This window comes from Bos indicus x Bos taurus, chromosome X, assembly GCF_003369695.1.
Source record: "Bos indicus x Bos taurus breed Angus x Brahman F1 hybrid chromosome X, Bos_hybrid_MaternalHap_v2.0, whole genome shotgun sequence".
Classification (NCBI taxonomy): domain Eukaryota; kingdom Metazoa; phylum Chordata; class Mammalia; order Artiodactyla; family Bovidae; genus Bos; species Bos indicus x Bos taurus.
In genome coordinates, this window is record NC_040105.1 from 8,801,071 (window position 1) to 8,822,639 (window position 21,569).

At 43.2% G+C, this 21,569-nt stretch overlaps 1 protein-coding gene across 2 annotated transcripts in view; it reads right to left on the bottom strand.

Annotated features, from left to right (window-relative positions):
* ARHGAP6 (Rho GTPase activating protein 6) overlaps nt 1-9,609 on the bottom strand; it is a 541,707-nt gene extending 532,098 nt beyond the window's left edge. The window contains exon 1 of one of the 2 annotated variants that reach the window (XM_027535096.1): nt 7,811-9,609. In XM_027535096.1, coding sequence (XP_027390897.1) covers nt 7,811-8,389 — 579 coding nt within the window. In that variant the 5' untranslated portion in view covers nt 8,390-9,609. The remainder of the gene's footprint in view (nt 1-7,810) is intronic. The other variant, XM_027535095.1, reaches the window with a different exon arrangement.
* Between the last annotated feature and the right edge of the window lie 11,960 nt (nt 9,610-21,569).

Below are 21,569 nucleotides of genomic sequence, written 5' to 3' on the forward strand. Positions count from 1 at the left end.
TAAAATTGTATTTTTCCCAATTCAAAGCCATGGTTGACATATACCAGGAAAGAAGAAGAAATGACAGAGTAAAGCCAGAAACATGAGAGAAAATGGTACCAGAAAGCAAAACTGAGAATTCCGTTTCTTGTATAAAGTAGTACATTATATAAGGTTTCTCAATCTCGGGGCTATTGAAAACTGGAGCAGGAGAATGATTTGTTGCGGCAGTCTCTTCTGTGTAGTGTAGAATGATTAGCAGCATCCCAGGTCTCTACCCATCATGCTAGTAACACACGTTCCCAGCCTCAGCACTGGCAATCAAAAATGTCAACAGGCATTGCCATGTAGTTATATATCATAAAGAAGGCTGGGTGCCAAAGAATTGATGCTTTTGAACTGTGGTGTTGGAGAAGAGTCTTGAGAGTCCCTTGGACTGCAAGGAGATCAAACCAGTTAATCCTAAAGGAAATTAACCCTGAATATTCATTGGAAGGACTGATGCTGAAGCTGAAGCTCCAATTCTTTGGCCACTGACGTGAAGAGCCAACTCACTGGAAAAGACCCCGATGCTGGGAAAGATTGAGGGAGGAGGATAAGGGGACAACAAAGGATGAGATGGTTGGATGGCATCATGGATTCAATGGACATGAGTTTGAGCAAACTCTGAGAGATACTTAAGGCCAGGGAAGCCTAGCGTGCTGCAGTCCATGGGATCGCAAAGAGTTTTAGATATGACTGAACAACTGCCAGATACGTCCAGGCTGCAAACCTACCTTCTGGTTGAAAACCACTGGTTTATTGAGACAAAAATATTCAATGTAGCTCAATAGTGCAAGAAAACAATTTGGTAAAGTGGAAAAGTAAGAAATACGGAAGTGCTATGTTTCTATGCCAACTCCCATTTGTCTGTAGGATGCTTGGCATGGTCACCCCATGCTTATCTCCTGTGAGTATCTGTCCTTCTGCTTGTTTCATTCTATTGATGCATGCCCCCCACAAACACTAGAGTGATCTCTCTAAAACACATATTGAATCATCTTACACACCCATGCTTAAAAATTACCAATTACCCCATTCTCCACCACAGGGTTTCTCAGCCTGGGCACTCTTGACTTTGAGTTAACCGAGATAATTCTCTGTTGTGGGTGGTGTCCTGTGCACTGTCGAGTGTTTAGCAGCAGCCCTGGATTCTTCCCAGCTAGATGCAACTAGCACCTTCCCTCCTAGTAGGCAGAAGAATGTCCCACCAAAGATATCTACGTCCTACTCTCTGGAATGGGTAAATATGTTAGTGTACGTGGCAAGTGGGAATTAAGGCTGCAGATAGAATTAAAGGTTACTAATCAACTGACCTTAAAGCAATGAGATTACCTTGGATTATCCAGGTGAGCCCTATGTAATCGCAAGCATCCTTAAGAGTGTCTGAGGAAGAAAAAACTAGAACACAGCTGGCATTAAAGATGGGGGAATGGGGACACTGGAAAAGTAAAGCAAAAGGATCCTAGAGCCTTCAGAAGGAACGTGGCCCTGCCAACATCTTGACTTTAGTCGAAGGGGACCTATTTCAGACTTTTGACCTCTACAAGTATAAGATAAGAAATTTGTATTGCTCTAACCCATACATTTGGGGTAATTTATTATGGCCACAAAATGAAGTTAATACATCACCACCCCCAGTTATGACAACCAAAACTGTCTTCAGTTCAGTTCAGTTCAGTTCAGTCACTCAGTCGTGTCTGACTCTTTGTGACCCCATGAATTGCAGCACGCCAGGCCTCCCTGTCCATCACCAACTTCCGGAGTTCACCCAAACTCATGTCCATCGAGTCAGTGATGCCATCCAGCCATCTCATCCTCTGTCGTCCCCTTCTCCTCCTGCTCCCAATCCCTCCCAGCATCAGTCTTTTCCAATGAGTCAACTCTTCACATGAGGTGGTCAAAGTACTGGAGTTTCAGCTTTAGCATCATTCCTTCCAAAGAACACCCAGGACTGATCTCCTTTAGGATGGACTGGTTGGCTCTCTTTGCAGTCCAAGGGACTCTCAAGAGTCTTCTCCAACACCACGGTTCAAAAGCATCAATTCTGTCTTCAGACATTGCTAAATGTCCCCTGGGAACAAAGCTGCCTCCAGGTTGAGAACTACTGTTCTTTGAAACGCAGAGTCCAAACTCCTACCCAACCTATTGAATGCTAGTGTCCAACATACAGTGAGATATAGCCTATGCTCCAGGCACACCAAACTTCTAACTTCAAAAACATCCCTTCACTTCCCTGCAGATTTGATCCCAAAGGGTGTCCTGGAAGATGGGCAATGTGCTTTGGCCTTTCTGCCATTTTTATCCAAGCCCATAGATAGTTATTATGCCCTGGAGGAGGGCATGGCAACCCACTCCAGTATTCCTACCTGAAGAATCTCCATGGACAGAGGGGCCTGGTGAGCTACAGTCCACCAGATCACAAATAGTCAGACACGACTGAGCGACTAAGCAGCACAGCATGCCTCCAAGTATGTGTCTCACTTCTGGTTTCATTGGGTTGTTATACTAAAAACCATGTGGTTGCTACATATATTAAATTTCAGATATCTTAACCTCCTCCTCCAAACAAACTATTGCACTTAAGCTCTTCTAAGTCCTCTTTGTTGGAAACTCACATCACCAACACCCCTGTGCCTTTGCAGGTCCATTCCTTTCTGTTTCATCAAGGAATCACTTCCCTTCTTCTTCTGATAAGTGGCAATCACCCTTGAAGAACAAGTTCAAGTGTTTTCTGCACAGTGAAGTTTTCTAAACCTCCCCAAAGCACTGTGAATCACATTCCCCAGTCCCTCACTGTGCTGACCCTTCTGCACTGCAGCTATTGGTTGAGTCATCCACGCTCCTCCTTAGACTGTGAGCTCTTTAATGGGTGACACCATAATTTAGCCTCTCTTCATTCCAGGTACATAGAGAAATGCTTGTGCTCAAGAAGTTCTTGTGGTGTGAATGAAGAAAAAAGAATTCATGGATAGAGGCTGGCGAACTCTATGTCAGCTCAGCTCTGATCCAGAATAATTAGAACCCCAGGGTTAGAATGAGACCTTACTCCCTTGTTTATGATCAGAGTAAAGGACAGAACCTGGCTGCTAAGAACAAAGCTGAGAAGTGTGCACCAACTGTATCACCATGTATTTATCCCTGTCTCTTCTCCCTTTTTCTACTTAATAGATATTCTACCCAACATGTCCATGATTCAGATTTTGTTAGAGCAATCCTAAAACACATAGTAAGGAAATACTGAGTTGTAGCTGACTTTGTCTAACACCTCCTCGTTTTAAGCCATAAAATTGCCATTTGTGAGCTCTGAATGAGCAGAAGGCATAGAGCTACAGGCATTTAGGAGAGTCTTGGGAGCAGGAACCATTGTTTGAAAAATTTAGTTTAAAACCAGAGAATCAATATAGTGAAAATGAGTATACTACCCAAAGCAATTTATAGATTCAACGCAATCCCTATCAAGCTACCAACAGTATTCTTCACAGAGCTAGAACAAATAATTTCACAATTTGTATGGAAATACAAAAAACCTCGAATAGCCAAAGCGATCTTGAGAAAGAAGAATGGAACTGGAGGAATCAACCTACCTGACTTCAGGCTCTACTACAAAGCCACAGTTATCAAGACAGTATGGTACTGGCACAAAGACAGAAATATTGATCAATGGAATAAAATAGAAAGCCCAGAGATAAATCCACGCACATATGGACACCTTATCTTTGACAAAGGAGGCAAGAATATACAATGGATTAAAGACAATCTCTTTAACAAGTGGTGCTGGGAAATCTGGTCAACCACTTGTAAAAGAATGAAACTGGACCACTTTCTAACACCATACACAAAAATAAACTCAAAATGGATTAAAGATCTAAACGTAAGACCAGAAACTATAAAACTCCTAGAGGAGAACATAGGCAAAACACTCTCCGACATACATCACAGCAGGATCCTCTATGACCCACCTCCCAGAATATTGGAAATAAAAGCAAAAATAAACAAATGGGACCTAATTAACCTTAAAAGCTTCTGCACATCAAAGGAAACTATTAGCAAGGTGAAAAGACAGCCTTCAGAATGGGAGAAAATAATAGCAAATGAAGCAACCGACAAACAACTAATCTCAAAAATATACAAGCAACTCCTACAGCTCAACTCCAGAAAAATAAACGACCCAATCAAAAAATGGGCCAAAGAACTAAATAGACATTTCTCCAAAGAAGACATACAGATGGCTAACAAACACATGAAAAGATGCTCAACATCACTCATTATCAGAGAAATGCAAATCAAAACCACTATGAGGTACCATTTCACACCAGTCAGAATGGCTGCGATCCAAAAGTCTACAAATAATAAATGCTGGAGAGGGTGTGGAGAAAAGGGAACCCTCTTACACTGTTGGTGGGAATGCAAACTAGTACAGCCACTATGGAGAACAGTATGGAGATTCCTTAAAAAACTGGAAATAGAACTGCCTTATGATCCAGCAACCCCACTGCTGGGCATACACACTGAGGAAACCAGAAGGGAAAGAGACACGTGTACCCCAATGTTCATCGCAGCACTGTTTATAATAGCCAAGACATGGAAGCAACCTAGATGCCCATCAGCAGATGAATGGATAAGAAAGCTGTGGTACATATACACAATGGAGTATTACTCAGCCATTAAAAAGAATACATTTGAATCAGTTCTAATGAGGTGGATGAAACTGGAGCCTATTATACAGAGTGAAGTAAGCCAGAAGGAAAAACATAAATACAGTATACTAACGCATATATATGGAATTTAGAAAGATGGTAACAATAACCCGGTGTACGAGACAGCAAAAGAGACACTGATGTATAGAACAGTCTTATGGACTCGGTGGGAGAGGGAGAGGGTGGGAAGATTTGGGAGAATGGCAATGAAACATGTAAAATATCATGTAGGAAACGAGTTGCCAGTCCAGGTTCGATGCACGATGCTGGATGCTTGGGGCTGGTGCACTGGGACGGCCCAGAGGGATGGTATGGGGAGGGAGGAGGGTGGAGGGTTCGGGATGGGGAACACATGTATACCTGTGGCGGATTCATTTTGATATTTGGCAAAACTAATACAATTATGTAAAGTTTAAAAATAAAATAAAATTAGAAAAAAAAAAAAAAAAAACCCAGAGAATCTGTTCAAAGAACTAAATAGAGATGGATGTGATCCATTACTGGCTACATCTGAATGAAGGTGAATTCTCATGTTTGCCCATGGATTCAATGGAAGAAAAACTGAAAGTTGAATAAACTATAAGAGACCCATGGAATCTGCAGGCAAGACTCAAGAGGGATCTACATGGTTTTGGAATCAGAAGAAGACCCCAAAAGGAAACTTTCTGCCAGCTGAAAGCACTTCTGTGGGCAGTCAAGATGGCCATCCTATGGGGCTACATTCAACTCACTGGTGTTGGAGTTCTCAACTGGGGCAATTTTGACCCCCGTAAGACATTCAGCAGTGTCTGCAGACATTTTTCACTGTCATACTGGTGGGGAGGGGTGCTATTGACATCTAGTGGGTAGAGGCCCAGGATGCTGCTGAACATCCTACAATGCACAGGACAGTGTCCAGAGCGAAGAGTCACTCAGCCACGACTGTCAATAGTGCAGAGGCAGAGAAACCCCAAGCCAGAGCGACCACGAGAAGCATAAGAAGGTGCTCATATGCTGCACTTTTGACATCATTAGTAAAGATTCTCTTTTAGGATAAAGGACTCAGCTTGCTTACAAGTGAGAAGGACAAGCAGTGCTCAATAGGATGAACTTCCTTGGTTTCTGAGAGGGTTCCAGGGTGTTAAACCTTTGAAAGGTAATCCAGGCCATTAAGTTCCAGACCCTGGGGTTAAGTTAGGATATCTGGGACTCAAACGAAATCAGCCTTGGACTTTCATGCCAGGATTCTAACCAATCATTCCACGTTTGCCTCAAGACTAAAGGGATTACATACACACACACACACACGAACATTTTATGAAAAAAATTTTGTTCTTTTGTTAGATGGCTACGTACTTAGTTTTAACCACTACAAAAGAGGTGAAAGTCATGGTAGGTGAGCCTGCAGACTGCCTGTACACTGCATAGAACGGTTTTAAGCCACCCAGTATTGCCGAAGTTCAGATACTTGTCCACTGATGATGAGATTTTAATGGATAAGAAGAAAATTTCTAACCAGTTGTGATCATCCACAGTAGATTGCCTTTTGATCATAATAGTGACAAACAGCATCTGCATACTATATTCCAAGTACATACAGTTGCAAAGAAAAGCAGAGACATTCTTAATGATGCAATTGGTTTAAACGTGAATGTCCGTGACTATCCAATCCAAGAACTTGGCTTGCTTTTTGCATTTCTTTCTCTTTCAACTCCTACAGGCTAATCTGCTAATGTGTGCTTCTGATATAGAGTAGGAATCCAGGGTCCTCTAAAGACCAACAGAAATTCAGCATTTAGATCCTTGACCCTCTTTCTAATGCTGAGTTCTCTGGTTTGAAGAGAATCTCTCCCTCTTCTATTTGACTTTTCTCTCTACTGTCTACCTTCCTCAAGAAAATGGGCAGGACAGTCAACAATGTTTGTTAGTATTTGTAATCCATGCTCCCCACCCAACACTAGCAGTTATTTTTGACACAGTAACTAATATTTCACTAACACGTGATGCAAATATTTCTGCTAAATATTGATTTTTATAAAGAGGTCTGATAAAAGCCAAAATTTCACAGTTAGTTGTCTCATGTTAAGAGAGCAAGGTATGCTGTTGGACACTACTTTCCAACTGTTTTTCTTGGTTGTGTTTTCTTCCTTTGGTCTAAATCTCCAGCAGTTACATGGTGTTACACTCCATTTCTGTAATTCTAACTGTACTTTAAAATATTTAATTACAATGGATGGAATCCCCCCTTATGGAAACAGACCCAAGGCAAATCTATAGAGTTTGTGAACTGAACAAGAGTTGTTCATTTTTAAAACAACTAGTATTTACTCTATAAAAGCATGCAGCTTTCCAAGTACACATCAGCCACAGTTTCCTATTACTTCTGTTCTCCATTCTTTTTAACCAGCAAACATTTTTAAAGGTACCAATAGCTCCCTCTGAGTCCCTTTTTTTGCTAATGATTCTTGAGTCATGTAGCTAGTGAAATAACTACAAGTTGCCCTTAGTGGAACTGAGGCATATTTCCATAATCTTTGATAGCCTTAAGCAGAGATTTTTTTTCTCCAGGATTAAACTAGTACTTAATACCATAGATCTCTGATATTAAACCTTTAGGGAGAATAAAAGATCAAAACTAGAGAATTCTAGTAGTAGCTACATTCCTAAACACACAGACCTACACACACATACCGACACCACCCTCAAGAATAATGTTCCCAAATTCTCTGTAAAATAACCACATGGCAGAAATATTTCAAAATATGATTTCCTCCAATCCTGACAAACAGCTTAGAACTAGACCATTTGGAGTTCTAAAAAATATCAATATTGGGTGAAGGGATAAGTGACCCTTTGAAATCACCTGCCACACAGAAAGCATCTCTTCCTCAGCTCCTACCACTGCTCCGAGCGGAGCCAAGGAGTCCTAACAAGACACATGCGGGTGGCCACTAGGGACGTCCCATTTCCAGACACCATTTCATCAGCCACAGAGGAACAGCCACACCAGGAAAGCCCCTCAGAGGAGCTCTGGCTGTGTAAACGAGAAGTAATTAAAGAACTGCCCAGGTGGCCAGCCTTGGGCCACGAGAACACGCGGCACCAGACCCTACCTCGGACTTCCACACGACATAGGGTTGGCCGTGGCTGTCGGGTGGGGACTGGAACTTTCTCTGCTGGAGCCACCTCCTGGGAGAAGCGAAGATGCCGTTGGGGCCTCCCCCGGAAGAGCAGAGGATGGCGCTCCGACCACTGCCCGGCCCGGCTAGGACCGAAGGCAGGTCCCACACCATGCTCTTCTTGAGTCCGCCGCGACCCAGGGGGACCTCATAGTCAAAGTGGAAGCTGCCAGACGGCGACTTCTCCTGCGGGGTGCTGGGTGTGGAGAAGGATGAGCAGAGGGGTCTAGGGGGCGGGAGGCGGTTGGCCCGAGAAGGTGGGCCCCGGGGAGAGAACGCCGAGCGAGGGCTAAGACCCTCGGCCAGGGACAGCGGAGAGCAGAGGCGGCCCCCGCTGGTCCCCCGCGAGCCGCCCTCTGCGCCCGCCTCGCCCCCGTAGCCGCCGATCAGAGCAGGGTCCAGGCTGCGGGTCTGGCGCAGCTTCCTCTTGGAGAAGCCCTTGGCAGAAGCCGCGCTGCCCGAGGCCGGCGAGGAGCAGGAGAAGACACTGTGGAGCAGGCTCTGCGCGGACATCTCGGCGGGCTGTGCCTGAGGGCCACCCTCTTCCAGCTCTCGGAATTGCTAGCGATTTGGGGCCAGGAAGCAAGGGGGCTCAGGAGAGGCTGCCAGGCGGCGTCGGCCCCAGGATCGCCGAGGGCGGTAGGGGGCAGTTCCCGGCTCACGCGCCACCAGCGCGCTCCAAGTGCCCCGGTGGGGGCAGAAGCAGGAGATCCATCACCAGCCTTCTAGGAAAAGGGGTGGGGAGGGAGGACTCCTTCGGTGGCGAGAACCTTCCCGCAGAGCCTAAGTCCTGAAGAGGGTAAGGAAGAAGAGGAAGGTCAGGCGCTCGCTGGGTTCCCAGCTCCGGCGGCCAGCGCCACTCCCCCTTCCCAGCTGAGGCAGGAGACGCCGCGCTCGGGCTCTCTGGCTCTGGACAGCCTCGAAGTCTCCAGCAAGCTCCTCCTCGCGCCCTAAGGACGGTCCCGAGGGCTGAGGAGGAGGCCTCCTGGGCGTGCGCCCAGGGCGCGTCCCTCGCTCTCCGCTCTCCGTGAGAGGGACTTCCTCCCGCGCTGGAGCTGGGCACCCGATCTGCGCCCCAGGGCACCGTCGCCGTATCCGGGCCCCTGAAGCTACGCGTCTCGCCGCCACTTGGCTGCTGCGCCCACTCCTCTGACTGGCTAGGCGCAAGAGTGTCTCCAAGCTCCAGGCTCCCCCGAGGTGCTAGTTTCTCGCTACAAAGTGAGGACACGGAGCGCGCAGCGCCCAGGGCCTTCCAACGGCTGAGCGGCTACGGTGGGAGAGAATTCCTGGCTGCGCCCAGGGAGCTAAGGGAAGAACCCCAGGGCCGGCTGTCCATGACCCGCTGGAGAGGGACTCTTAATATTCTCAACCCAGCTTTGGGCCCAGGGCTGGCGCGGGGATGTCCCCACACGCTCGCGCTAGAGGCAGCGCGAAGGGGGCGGCCCGGACGGGTAGGGTGGGAGAGACGCCAGGTCTGGAGCTGGGGCGGAGCCAGAAGTAGGAGAAAGCAAAACGTGGAGTTTTCCAGGCGCCAAACCTGGGAGCGGCGCACAGCGAGCGCCGCTCACCACTGATACCGGGTCTCCTGGGGAGAAAACCCTGAGGACGGAAGTGCGGACCTTGTCCCCGGTCTCCCCTCCCCCAGATCGAAGGGGGCGCCAGCTCCACTCACGTTTCTGGAAAGGAAAGGAAGTGTCAGATTGCACCCCACCCACTGGTGTCAGATGGGCAGCCCAAGACGGCTGCTCTGAAGTTGGAGTTAAATCTCCTGCCTTCCTTCCCCCCCCCCCCACCCCCCAACTGCAGTTTTTGTTTTTAAAAAGGAAGGATAGAGATTCAGTTCAAATGCAGTGGCTGCCGATGAATGGGCTGGAGATGGGGACCTACTAAGAAAAGTGGGGGGTGGCGAGGGGTCCTCGCCGCGTAAGGGTCGTGCAGTAACTGTACCCGAGGAGGAGGGGTTAGTGGGGCCGAGCAGGCGGCAGGCGCCCCGCGCAACTTCAGCCCACAGGCTGCGGGGATTGGCGCTTACAAAGCGAGCAGTCTTGGAGAGTTCGGTTGTGGGACGCCTCTGGGTGCAGAGCACTGTGGCCACATTCCTGGGAAGCTGGAAAACGCTGGCGATGTCCATGTTCCCTGTTGAAAACAAGTCTGGGAGCACCTTAGAATATAAAGTTCAAAGTCTCGCCTGCTTCTACGAGGCTTCTACGTTTCTGACCTAACGTTTATGTTTTGTAACGCATCTCACAACCATCTCAGCAGGGGAACAGAGAAAACGTTGGAAATGCCTGAGTACTTTAACTGTGTTCTTGTGCCCTCTTTTACCCCTTCTGGATGAAGAGGATTTTAGGCAAATAGGAAGGTGGCTTTCCCTTACCGTTACTTTTATTAAAGAACAGAAGTTTACTATGAACTTATAAATGCAAGTGTTTGACACAAACATTTGCCTTCTGTTGTGTATCATATCAGAATTGTCTGACATGGATTTTGGAAAGCTTGTTTTATACTCAATAAAATTTTCAGGGGAAAATTTAATGTCTTTCTCATCTTAAAAAGTGTGTTAAACAGTCCTAGGTATTTGACTGTCTAGTAAGGGTCACCTCATGAAATCTAATTAACAGAAGAATTCAACACTTCCACAAAGGGCTTCATTTGGACCCCAGGATCTCTGATGTACCCACTTTTGTAAATGCATCGGGACCCACTGCGCTCGGAGAGTTCCCTCCTGTAGCATTATGATCCATCTGCCACCACAAGACAAAGTGAGAAACTAATTTCCTATCACCCTCCCTGCCGCCCAGCTCTTCTCACCCTGAAACATAAGCATACTTTCCAGTGGCTGTTGATTAGGTGTGCTGTGGAGATCCATAGCCTTTAAAATTGCTGACTTTCCTGCCTGATTGCACACATCAAATTACATGTAGGGGATTGTTGTCATTTGCTTTCTTCCCTTCTCAAACAAATCCCAGAAGACGGAAAAGACGGAGGGTCTTGCCTAACCTTTCCTTAGTTCACAATATCATGTAACTTGTCACTATCAAAGAAAACAATGTCTCTGCCATTTGGATACCCATGCATGGAACTGCTTATGCTTTGTTGGATTTTGGCATTTGGAGTATATGGTTAGCAAAACCACACTTCACAGGATTACTTACAATTCCGGTGGTTGGGCAAATGTATTTATAATTCATATATGTTAAATATTTGTCTAACCACAAAAGATGACCATGGGGTTGAAAATGCAACCCTGCCACAATGATGTAGGGCTAATAAGAATACTGGCCAGGCACAAAGTCATACAGGCTTGGTCATGGATGCTGGGGAGCCAATGAGCAGAGGGACTCTTCTATTGCCACTTCAGGCTTAGAGCAGATGCATCCAATTCATTCATCATCTTGTTTTCTACAGGTCCTGACTTCATCAACCTAGAGCTTGCCTCAGCATAAGGAAACAATGAATGAATTGTTTTAAATATCCATAAAATTAAGCCCTGGCTCCCTTTTAAAAACCTGGTGTAAGTATATGTGCTTTTAAAACACATGGGGAAAATGTAATGGCACTTTTGGAAAGAAAGATTTTATAAGATTGTTTGGGTTTTTTAAATGATTTTTTTTAAGTATTGAGATTTCCAATCTGACTGCTATTAGTCTTATTTTGCAGTCATTGTGGTGCATGGCTTTTTCATTCATGCTCAGTTAAGGCATCCTATTTTACTGTTGTTATATAATCCCTTTTGCTTATACAGACCCAATTCACATTGGCCTTTCTGATTGACTGCCATTTTATGCCAGGCTTGATTAAGGAAGATCTGGGTTTCATTTACCAATTTAAAAAATGACTGGTTTTGTTACGTTGATCCCCAGAATCTTTCTTACAATTCATTAGCCTGCTTCAGAAGCAATATAACTGAAAGTCTAGAAAGAAATAGTTTTGAATACAAGCCTTGCATGCTGCAGTCCATGGGGTCACAAAGAATGAGACACAACTGAGCGACTGAACAACAACTTTAAAAATCAGGTCTCTGAAACTTTGCTCATTTATTAGGGCATTTAATGTTGAAAAGTAGTGTCTGTATTTGTTTTAGGTTTTGTTTTTTCCCTCAGAGTTGAAGTTAATCAAAGTCTTAGGATACCTTTTATTAAAGGGCAGAACAGTGTGTTCACTATCATGTTATAATTATCCTAGAAATTCATGATAAAAAATATATCTATTCCATCTGGTAATGGCACAAGAATATTCTAATGAAAGTTCTAGAGACCTTGGTCTGATGTCAAGCTATCCTCTTATCAGGGATCCTTGAAAATGCATCAGTGGTCTTTCTATTCCCTTGAGACACTGTTCTACAAACATACATCTTATTACCAAGGAATATATTCTGTTAAACCTAGATTTCCCTTTTCTTAACTTCATCCCTTGAAATTTTTCTTATCTCCAGCCAAGATTCCTCTTTCCCCTTGGTGTCTAGACCCTCAAGCTATCTGTAGATTTCTATCATGACCCTTGGGTCTGACTTTGTGGTTTGGCTACACTATAAAGTTCATATTTTGCTTTAAAACCATCATTGTAGATGATCTCCTCTGGACACCCTCCAGTTGCTTATTTCTTTTCCATCCTGAGATCCAATATTCCAGGTTAGGGCATCCTATTTTACCCTTGTTTGTTATATAATCCCACTGCTTATATAGTCCCAAATCACATTGAACTTCCTGATTTACTGCCATATAATATTTCAGACTTCTATCTGATTGGCTTCCAATAAGTTTTAAGCAGCATCACTGATTTTTGTTTCATCCTGCCTGTGCCTCTCAAACTGACTGTGATTCCTCTGATATCATTTCTACATTCTTAGTGGTACCTAGGGTAAACAGTATACAGTATCTGACTATCCCATAGAAGTCAAAGGTTCTAACTCCAAGCTCCTGAAATATGAAAAGGAGGACATGATTTTAATCTGTATGACATGGAATATATGAGAACAGGTGAAGAACTTTTACAGACCTTAAGAATTCTAATTAAATAGTCATACTACCCCATGCCTAAAATTCTTCTTGATTTTAAGCTAGAATTTTTTTCTTTTTTTTCAGCTGAAGCAAGAGTGGTTTCTTAAAATTCATATTCTAGAATTTCCCTGAATGAATATAATATCCAAGAACTTAAACTACAAATGATGGATGTCAGTGGAAATAAATCTCGATTTGCAGGATAATCTTATATGGGTAATATCAGCAAAAACTCACTTTGTTAAATACCAACCCAGCACTGAGGAACAATGATCATTTTCAAAAGATGGAAATGGTGTCATAGTTATTCTCTAGATAGTGAATATAATGATTTACAGGATAAAACAGTATTTGAGAGATTGAGTCCTAACTGGTACTGTGAGGTGAAAAGACTAAGATATAAGTTTGACTCTCTACCTTAAAGGACAATTTAATATTATAATACCAAAAGAGATATCCAGAAAAAATATTCATGCAAACACTAAAGGGAAAAAGCACAAAGCACCAAACATGTCCATATTATCTGGTAACTTAAATTTAGTGTTATATTCAAGATTATCTACTCATCTTGCTCCTAACCCTTTAATCAATTGTTATTATAACAATATAAGAACAAATAATAGTTGTTGGAAATTCCTATGTGGCAGGCACTTGGGTGAAATTATGCATGTACTATCCAGATCAATAGATACACACACCCACAGCTGTAATAGTTAACCCCCAGTTCTACAGATGAAGGAAACAAGATCTAAAAGCTTCTAACTCCCTAGTTAAGTGGCAGAGCTAGTACTCAGATCCATGTGATCTAACATCAACTACTAACTCTTGTAGGACTAGAATTGCAGATTAAGAAGCTGTTCAATTTGGAAGTGCTTTGGGACCATTTCTGGATGCATTTCAATTTGTTGATTTGTTATCTAGCTGTGTGACCTTGAGCACATCACTTTACAACTTTCATCCTCACTTCCCAGTCTACAAAATCATGTTCACTTCAAAAGGCTGAGTAAGAGTAAAGGACCTAATGTATGCAGCATGCCTAGCATAGAGCATCCTGGAGAGAACAAGCAGAGTGATGGGAGTGTACTATCATCTATACAAAATCAATATTTTTGAATTACTTGATGAATCAAGCTATACTGAAGGACCATCCCTCATGTGAGTTCACCTGGTCTTACACTCAAAGGATCTACTCAAACCTTTCTAATTTGCTAATGAAACCTTTGTTTAAAACTCTTAGAAAAAGACTCAGTCAACCCAGTGAAGAGTCTAGCTGGGATTTTCACCTCCCTCTCCAAGTTTTAGAGGTGTTGTCAATATCAACTAAATAATACCAATATGGTCTTTCAAGGCAGGGCACTTTTTAAGTTAAGTGAAAGACAATTTGGGTTTCTATATATTCAGAGCAGAGTGTAGAAAATTCTTTGCCCTCTATTACATTTATATACCAACAGATCAGTTTTTTGACTCAGTCTTTTGGGGTCAGTTTCACATTGCCCAGAACTGGAACCATGAACTCTCTCTTTAAAACAGGCACCCAGTTGCCTTTAAAACACCTTTAAAGTTTAAACCTTAAAGAGTTTTTAAAACTCTTTAAAGTTTTAAACTCTTTAAAACACCTATAAAACTCCTTAAAAGGCACCCAGTTGCCTTTAAAACAGGCACCCAGTTTTCATACTCGTCTAGTTAACATCAAGATCTATGACAATTTCTTCAGACAGTATATGCTGCTTCTACTGCTGCTAAGTCGCTTCAGTCGTGTCCAACTCTGTGCGACCCCATAGACAGCAGCCCACCAGGCTCTGCCATCCCTGGGATTCTCCAGGCAAGAACACTGGAGTGGGTTGCCATTTCCTTCTCCATTGCATGAAAGTGAAAAGTGGAAGTGAAGTCGTTCAGTCATGTCTGACTCTTAGCGACCCCATGGACTGCAGCCCACCAGGCTCCTCCATCCATGGGATTTTCCAGGCAAGAGTACTGGAGTGGGTTGCCATTGCCTTCTCCGCTTGGTGGCTCAGATGATAGAGAATCTGCCTGCAATGCAGGAGACCCAGGTTCGATCCCTGGGTGGGGAAGATCTCTTGAAGAAAGGAATGGCTATCCATTCTGGTATTCTTGCCGGAAAAATCTCATGAACAGAGGAGCCTGGTGGGCTATAGTCCATGGGGTTGTAAAGAGTTGGACGTGACTGAGCAACCAGCAGTTTCACTTCTATGTTTTTTAGTGTTTCATCTTTATCCTCTCAACTTTAAAAAGCAAGTTTGCATAAACACAATGTTCTACCCTGTTACTTGTTTATTTTTCCAACTGGTGTGAATACAGTATTTCTAAATACCAACTCTTCTGTTTTCAGGATACCCCCTAGTGAGGCAGGTAAAAAGCAAGGTTATATAAAAATCTTAAGTTGCAGTTTAGATGTGCTTAGCAGAGTTCTAGGGACCAAAGCATAAAACAAACAATTGTTGTTTACCTGCAACTAGCATTTGAAAGAATTTTCCAACACCAAATCTGAAACGGATGACCATCATCAGTTTCGTTTTTGGCTTTGAAATGATTCAAGACACTTTTAATAATAACATTAATATTATAAAGTTAACTGACAACTAAACTTAATTTGGGTTTATAAACATTTTTGAACATGCATTTTTGTGCCAGTGGCATTCCTTCTTTGTTTAACTTTCTTCTGTCTTTGTGGGTGAAGGTGCACTTGGAGTCTTAAGGTAAGTTAATTTTTTCTGAACATGGTACATGGTTCAGCTGTGGTTAAAGGAGTTTTTAAAACCTTTCCATAGCATATGTTTTAGAACTACTTTTGAAGATGGAGAATTATATAATAATGTAAATAATTTTTAATATTTTTTAATTAAAATGTTCACAGTACAAACATTTGTCAGTATTTCTGATTTTGAAAGTAACTAAATAATATGGATTTTTTTCCTCTGAAAATTTTATTTTTTCCCAGGATTTCCACTTCTCTATTTTGGATGGAAATGGGAGAACCTATTTGTCCAATATGTTTTTCTACTGACAAGATGGGATGGAGCATAGAAAAGAAAGGAGAAAAGAAAAATAATTGGTATTGTGCCTCAGGGATATAGTTTTTCTTACCTAGTTTATTGAGGAATAATCTACATACAATAAACTGTACCAATGAGCTTTGATAGCTATGTGTACCTATGAAACCACCACCATAATTAAAATATAGAACATGCCTATCACCTCCTGGACCACATTCTGTCAGATCTCTCCACCATGACCCACCCATCTTGGGTTGCCCCACGGGCATGGCTTAGTTTCATTGAGTTAGACAAGGCTGTGGTCCTAGTGTGATTAGACTGACTTGTTTTCTGTGAGTATGGTTTCAGTGTGTTTGCCCTCTGATGCCCTCTTGCAACACCTACTGTCTCATTCTGACAGAATGTGGTCCACTGGAGAAGGGAATGGCAAACCACTTCAGTATTCTTGCCTTGAGAACCCCATGAACAGTATGAAAAGGCAAAATGATAGGATACTGAAAGAGAAACTCCCCAGGTCAGTAGGTGCCCAATACCCAGCTGTGGATGTGACTGGTGATAGAAGCAAGGTCCGATGCTGTAAAGAGCAATATTGCATAGGAACCAGGAATGTCAGGTACATGAATCAAGGCAAATTGGAAGTGGTCAAACATGAGATGGCAAGAGTGAGCGTCAACATTCTAGGAATCAGCAAACTGAAATGGACTGGAATGGGTGAATTTAACTCAGATGACCATTATATCTACTACTGTGGGCAGGAATCCCTCAGAAGGAATGGAGTAGCCATCATGGTCAACAAAAGAGTCCGAAATGCAGTACTTGGATGCAATCTCAAAAACGACAGAATGATCTCTGTTCGTTTCCAAGGCAAACCATACAATATCACAGTAATCCAAGTCTATGCCCCAACCAGTAACACTGAAGAAGCTGAAGTTGAACGGTTCTATGAAGACCTACAAGACCTTTTAGAACTAACACCCAAAAAAGATGTCCTTCTCATTACAGGGGACTGGAATGCAAAAGTAGGAAGTCAAGAAACACCTGGAGTAACAGGCAAATTTGGCCTTGGAATACGGAATGAAGCAGGGCAAAGACTAATAGAGTTTTGCCAAGAAAATGCACTGGTCATAACAAACACCCTCTTCCAACAACACAAGAGAAGACTCTATACATGGACATCGCCAGATGGTCAACACCAAAATCAGATTGATTATATTCTTTGCAGCCAAAGATGGAGAAGCTCTATACAGTCAGCAAAAACAAGACCAGGAGCTGACTGAGGCTCAGATCATGAGCTCCTTATTGCCAAATTCAGACTTAAATTGAATAAAGTAGGGAAAACCACTAGACCATTCAGGTATGACCTAAATCAAATCCCTTATGATTATACAGTAGAAGTGAGAAATAGATGTAAGGGCCTAGATCTGATAGATAGAGTGCCTGATGAACTATGGAATGAGGTTCGTGACACTGTACAGGAGACAGGGATCAAGACCATCCCCATGGAAAAGAAATGCAAAAAAGCAAAATGGCTGTCTGGGGAGGCCTTACAAATAGCTGTGAAAAGAAGAGAAGCGAAAAACAAAGGAGAAAAGGAAAGATATAAACATCTGAATGAAGAGTTCCAAAGACTAGCAAGAAGAGATAAGAAAGCCTTCTTCAGCAACCAATGCAAAGAAATAGAGGAAAACAACAGAATGGGAAAGGCTAGAGATCTCTTCAAGAAAATCAGAGATACCAAAGGAACATTTCATGCAAAGATGGGCTCGATAAAGGACAGAAATGGTATGGACCTAACAGAAGCAGAAGATATTAAGAAGAGATGGCAAGAATACACAGAACTGTACAAAAAAGATCTTCATGACCAAGATAATCACGATGGTGTGATCACTCACCTAGAGCCAGACATCCTGGAGTGTGAAGTCAAGTGTGCCTTAGAAAGCATCACTATGAACAAAGTTAGTGGAGGTGATAGAATTCCAGTTGAGCGATTCCAAATCCTGAAAGATGATGCTGTGAAAGTGCTGCACTCAGTTTGCCAGCAAATTTGGAAAACTCAGCAGTGGCCACAGGACTGGAAAGGTCAGTTTTCATTGCAATCCCAAAGAAAGGCAATGCCAAAGAATGCTCAAACTACCATACAATTGCACTCATCTCACACGCTAGTAAAGTAATGCTCAAAATTCTCCAAGCCAGGCTTCAGCAATATGTGAACCGTGAACTTCCTGATGTTCAAGCTGGTTTTAGAAAAGGCAGAGGAACCAGAGATCAAATTGCCAACATCTGCTGGATCATGGAAAAAGCAAGAGAGTTCCAGAAAAACATCTATTTCTGCTTTATTGACTATGCCAAAGCCTTTGACTGTGTGGATCACAATAAACTGTGGAAAATTCTGAAAGAGATGGGAATACCAGACCACCTGATCTGCCTCTTGAGAAATTTGTATGCAGGTCAGGAAGCAACAGTTAGAACTGGACATGGAACAACAGACTGGTTCCAAATAGGAAAAGGAGTTCGTCAAGGCTGTATATTGTCACCCTGTTTATTTAACTTATATGCAGAGTACATCATGAGAAACACTGGGCTGGAAGAAACACAAGCTGGAATCAAGATTTCTGGGAGAAATATCAATAACCTCAGATATGCAGATGACACCACCCTTATGGCAGAAAGTGAAGAGGAACTCAAAAGCCTCTTGATGAAAGTGAAAGTGGAGAGTGAAAAAGTTGGCTTAAAGCTCAACATTCAGAAAACGAAGATCATGGCATCTGGTCCCACCACTTCTTGGGAAATAGATGGGGAAACAGTGGAAACAGTGTCAGACTTTATTTTTCTGGGCTCCAAAATCACTGCAGATGGTGAATGCAGCCATGAAATTAAAAGACGCTTACTCCTTGGAAGGAAAGTTATGACCAACCTAGACAGCATATTCAAAAGCAGAGACATTACTTTGCCAACAAAGGTTCGTCTAGTCAAGGCTATGGTTTTTCCTGTGGTCATGTATGGATGTGAGAGTTGGACTGTGAAGAAGGCTGAGCGCTGAAGAATTGATGCCTTTGAACTGTGGTGTTGGAGAAGACACTTGAGAGTCCCTTCGACTGCAAGGAGATCCAACCAGTCCATTCTGAAGGAGATCAGCCCTGGGATTTCTTTGGAAGGAATGATGCTAAAGCTGAAACTCCAGTACTTTGGCCACGTCATGCGAAGAGTTGACTCATTGGAAAAGATTCTGATGCTGGGAGGGATTGGGGGCAAGAGGAGAAGGGGACGACAGAGGGTGAGATGGCTGGATGGCATCACTGACTCGATGGACGAGTCTGAGTGAACTCCGGAAGTTGGTGATGGACAGGGAGGCCTGGCGTGCTGCGATTCATGGGGTCGCAAAGAGTCGGACACGACTGAGTGACTGATCTGATCAACTCCTGGATATGCTTTTATTAAAATTCCATAAACACTAACCACTAGATTTTGCACTGTATAATGGTTCACTTGTGCCTTTAGTCAGTATAGAAAGGGAAGGAAAATTAAATAGAGAGCAGGGTTTTTTACCTCTTGTGCTGAGTTGAATTGTCTCCTCCCCCAAAAGATATGTCCAAGTCCTAAATGCTGTAATCAGTGAATGTCACCTTACTTAGAAATAGGGTCCTCAAAGATGTAATTAGGTTAAGATGAGGTTAGACTAAATGAGGGTGAGTCCTAAATCCAATGACTGCTGTCTTTATAAGAGAAAGGAGAGGAAAATCTGGACACACATATACACACAGGATAAAAGGCCATGTGAAAATGGAGGCAGAGATTGGAATGGTGCGTCTACAAATCACAGAACACCAAGGATTACAAGCAGTCACCAGAACTAGGAAAAAGGCATGATATATATCCTCCCATAGGGCTTCCCTTGTAGCTCAGTCGGTAAAGAATCTGCCTGCAGTACAGGAGACCCGGGTTCGATCCCTGGGTTGGGAAGATCCCCTGGAGAAGGAAATGGCAACCCACTCCAGTATCCTTGCCTGGAAAATCTCATGGACACAGGAGCCTGGTGGGCTGCAGTCCATGGGGTCACAAAGAGTTGGGCACGACTGAGCAACTAACACTTACTTACTTAGAGCCTCCAGAAGGAAGCTATCCTCTTGACACCTGGCTTTCAGACTTCTGGCCTCCTTAACCATGAGAGAAGAAACTTCTGTTGTTTTAAACCAGCCAGTTTGTAGAACTCTGTTATACTACTTAAGCATCAGTTCAGTTCAGCCACTCAGTTGTGTCCGACTCTTTGTGACCCCATGGACTGCAGCATGCCAGGCTTCCCTGTCCATCACCAACTCCCGGAGCATGCTGTAACTCATGCCCATTGTCGGAAGTGCCATCCAACCCCCTCATCCTTTGTTGTCCCTTCTCCTCCTTCCTTCAATCTTTCCCAGCATCAGGGTCTTTTCAAATGAGTCAATTCTTCACATCAGGTGGCCAAAGGATTGGAGTTTCAGCTTCAACATCAGTCCTTCCAATTAATATTCAAGACTGATTTCCTTTAGGATGGACTGGTTGGATGTCCTTGCAGCCCAAGGGACTCTCAAGAGTCTTCTCCAACACCACAATTCAAAAGCATCAATTCTTCGGTGCTCAGCTTTTTTATAGTCCAACTCTCAAATACATACATGACTACTGGAAAAACCATAGCTTTGACTAGATGGATCTTTGTTGCAAAGTAATATCTCTGCTTTTAAATATACTGTCTAGGTTGGTCATAGCTTTTCTTCCAGTGAGCAAGCATCTTTTAATTTCATGGCTGCAGTCACCATCTGCAGTGATTTTGGAGCCCCCCAAAATAAAGTCTCTCACTATTTCCATTGGTTTTTATTCTTTCTAACAACTTGATAAAACCCAGAGCCAAGAATTCATTGAGCAAAAAAGCAACCTCAAAGATTTTAAAAACAGGGCAAGAGAATGGCTAAAGAATGCTTTTCAGTGTTTCATTTTTAAAAGAAAGGAGAAGAAGGATCCATGGCACATCCTGCTTAGATGCTAAGCTTGGTGACATCATTGTCATAGCAGCAGCTGAGCTGCAGCTGGGTCCACCACATGGGTCTCCTTCAGAATGGAGTCCACTCTGCCCCTCAGGAAACTTCTGTCCTTGGGACTTGGTTATGTAACTGCTGAGCAAAACACAGAAGTGTATCACAGGCTCAAGCCAGAAAAAGACACTAAGGTCTGGAGGGTTATGATGCTTTAGGGTACCTTTTTTGGTGTTTAATTCATTCTGCATTAAAGTGGCTGAGCATATACCTGAGATACAAATAACTTCACAGAACAAACCCAAGAGAAATGCCTTGGGTGGGAGCTGATCAAACTCCTCAAAAGTTATGTAGAACCAAATCCTGGTAAGGTTTGTTCTAGAAAGAACCTCCAGGGATGTAGTTGAAAAAAGAGAACTGCTCAGGTTCATAGCTGGATGCCCTTCATTTGCCTCCTGTACAATTTATTGGGAATTCCTAGGGTATTTTTCACAGTTCACTGCTTTGTGATGACACACATTAGAGACATACCAATGAACTCCCACCATGTCTTTAAAAATATAGGAATGGAAATAAGACACTCAGATAATAAGCAGGTTGTGAATCAGGGAGCCAAATCTAAGGGATTTCCTCCCTTTTTAAATAGAAATGGTCTTATAAAGCAGTGTCATGGAGT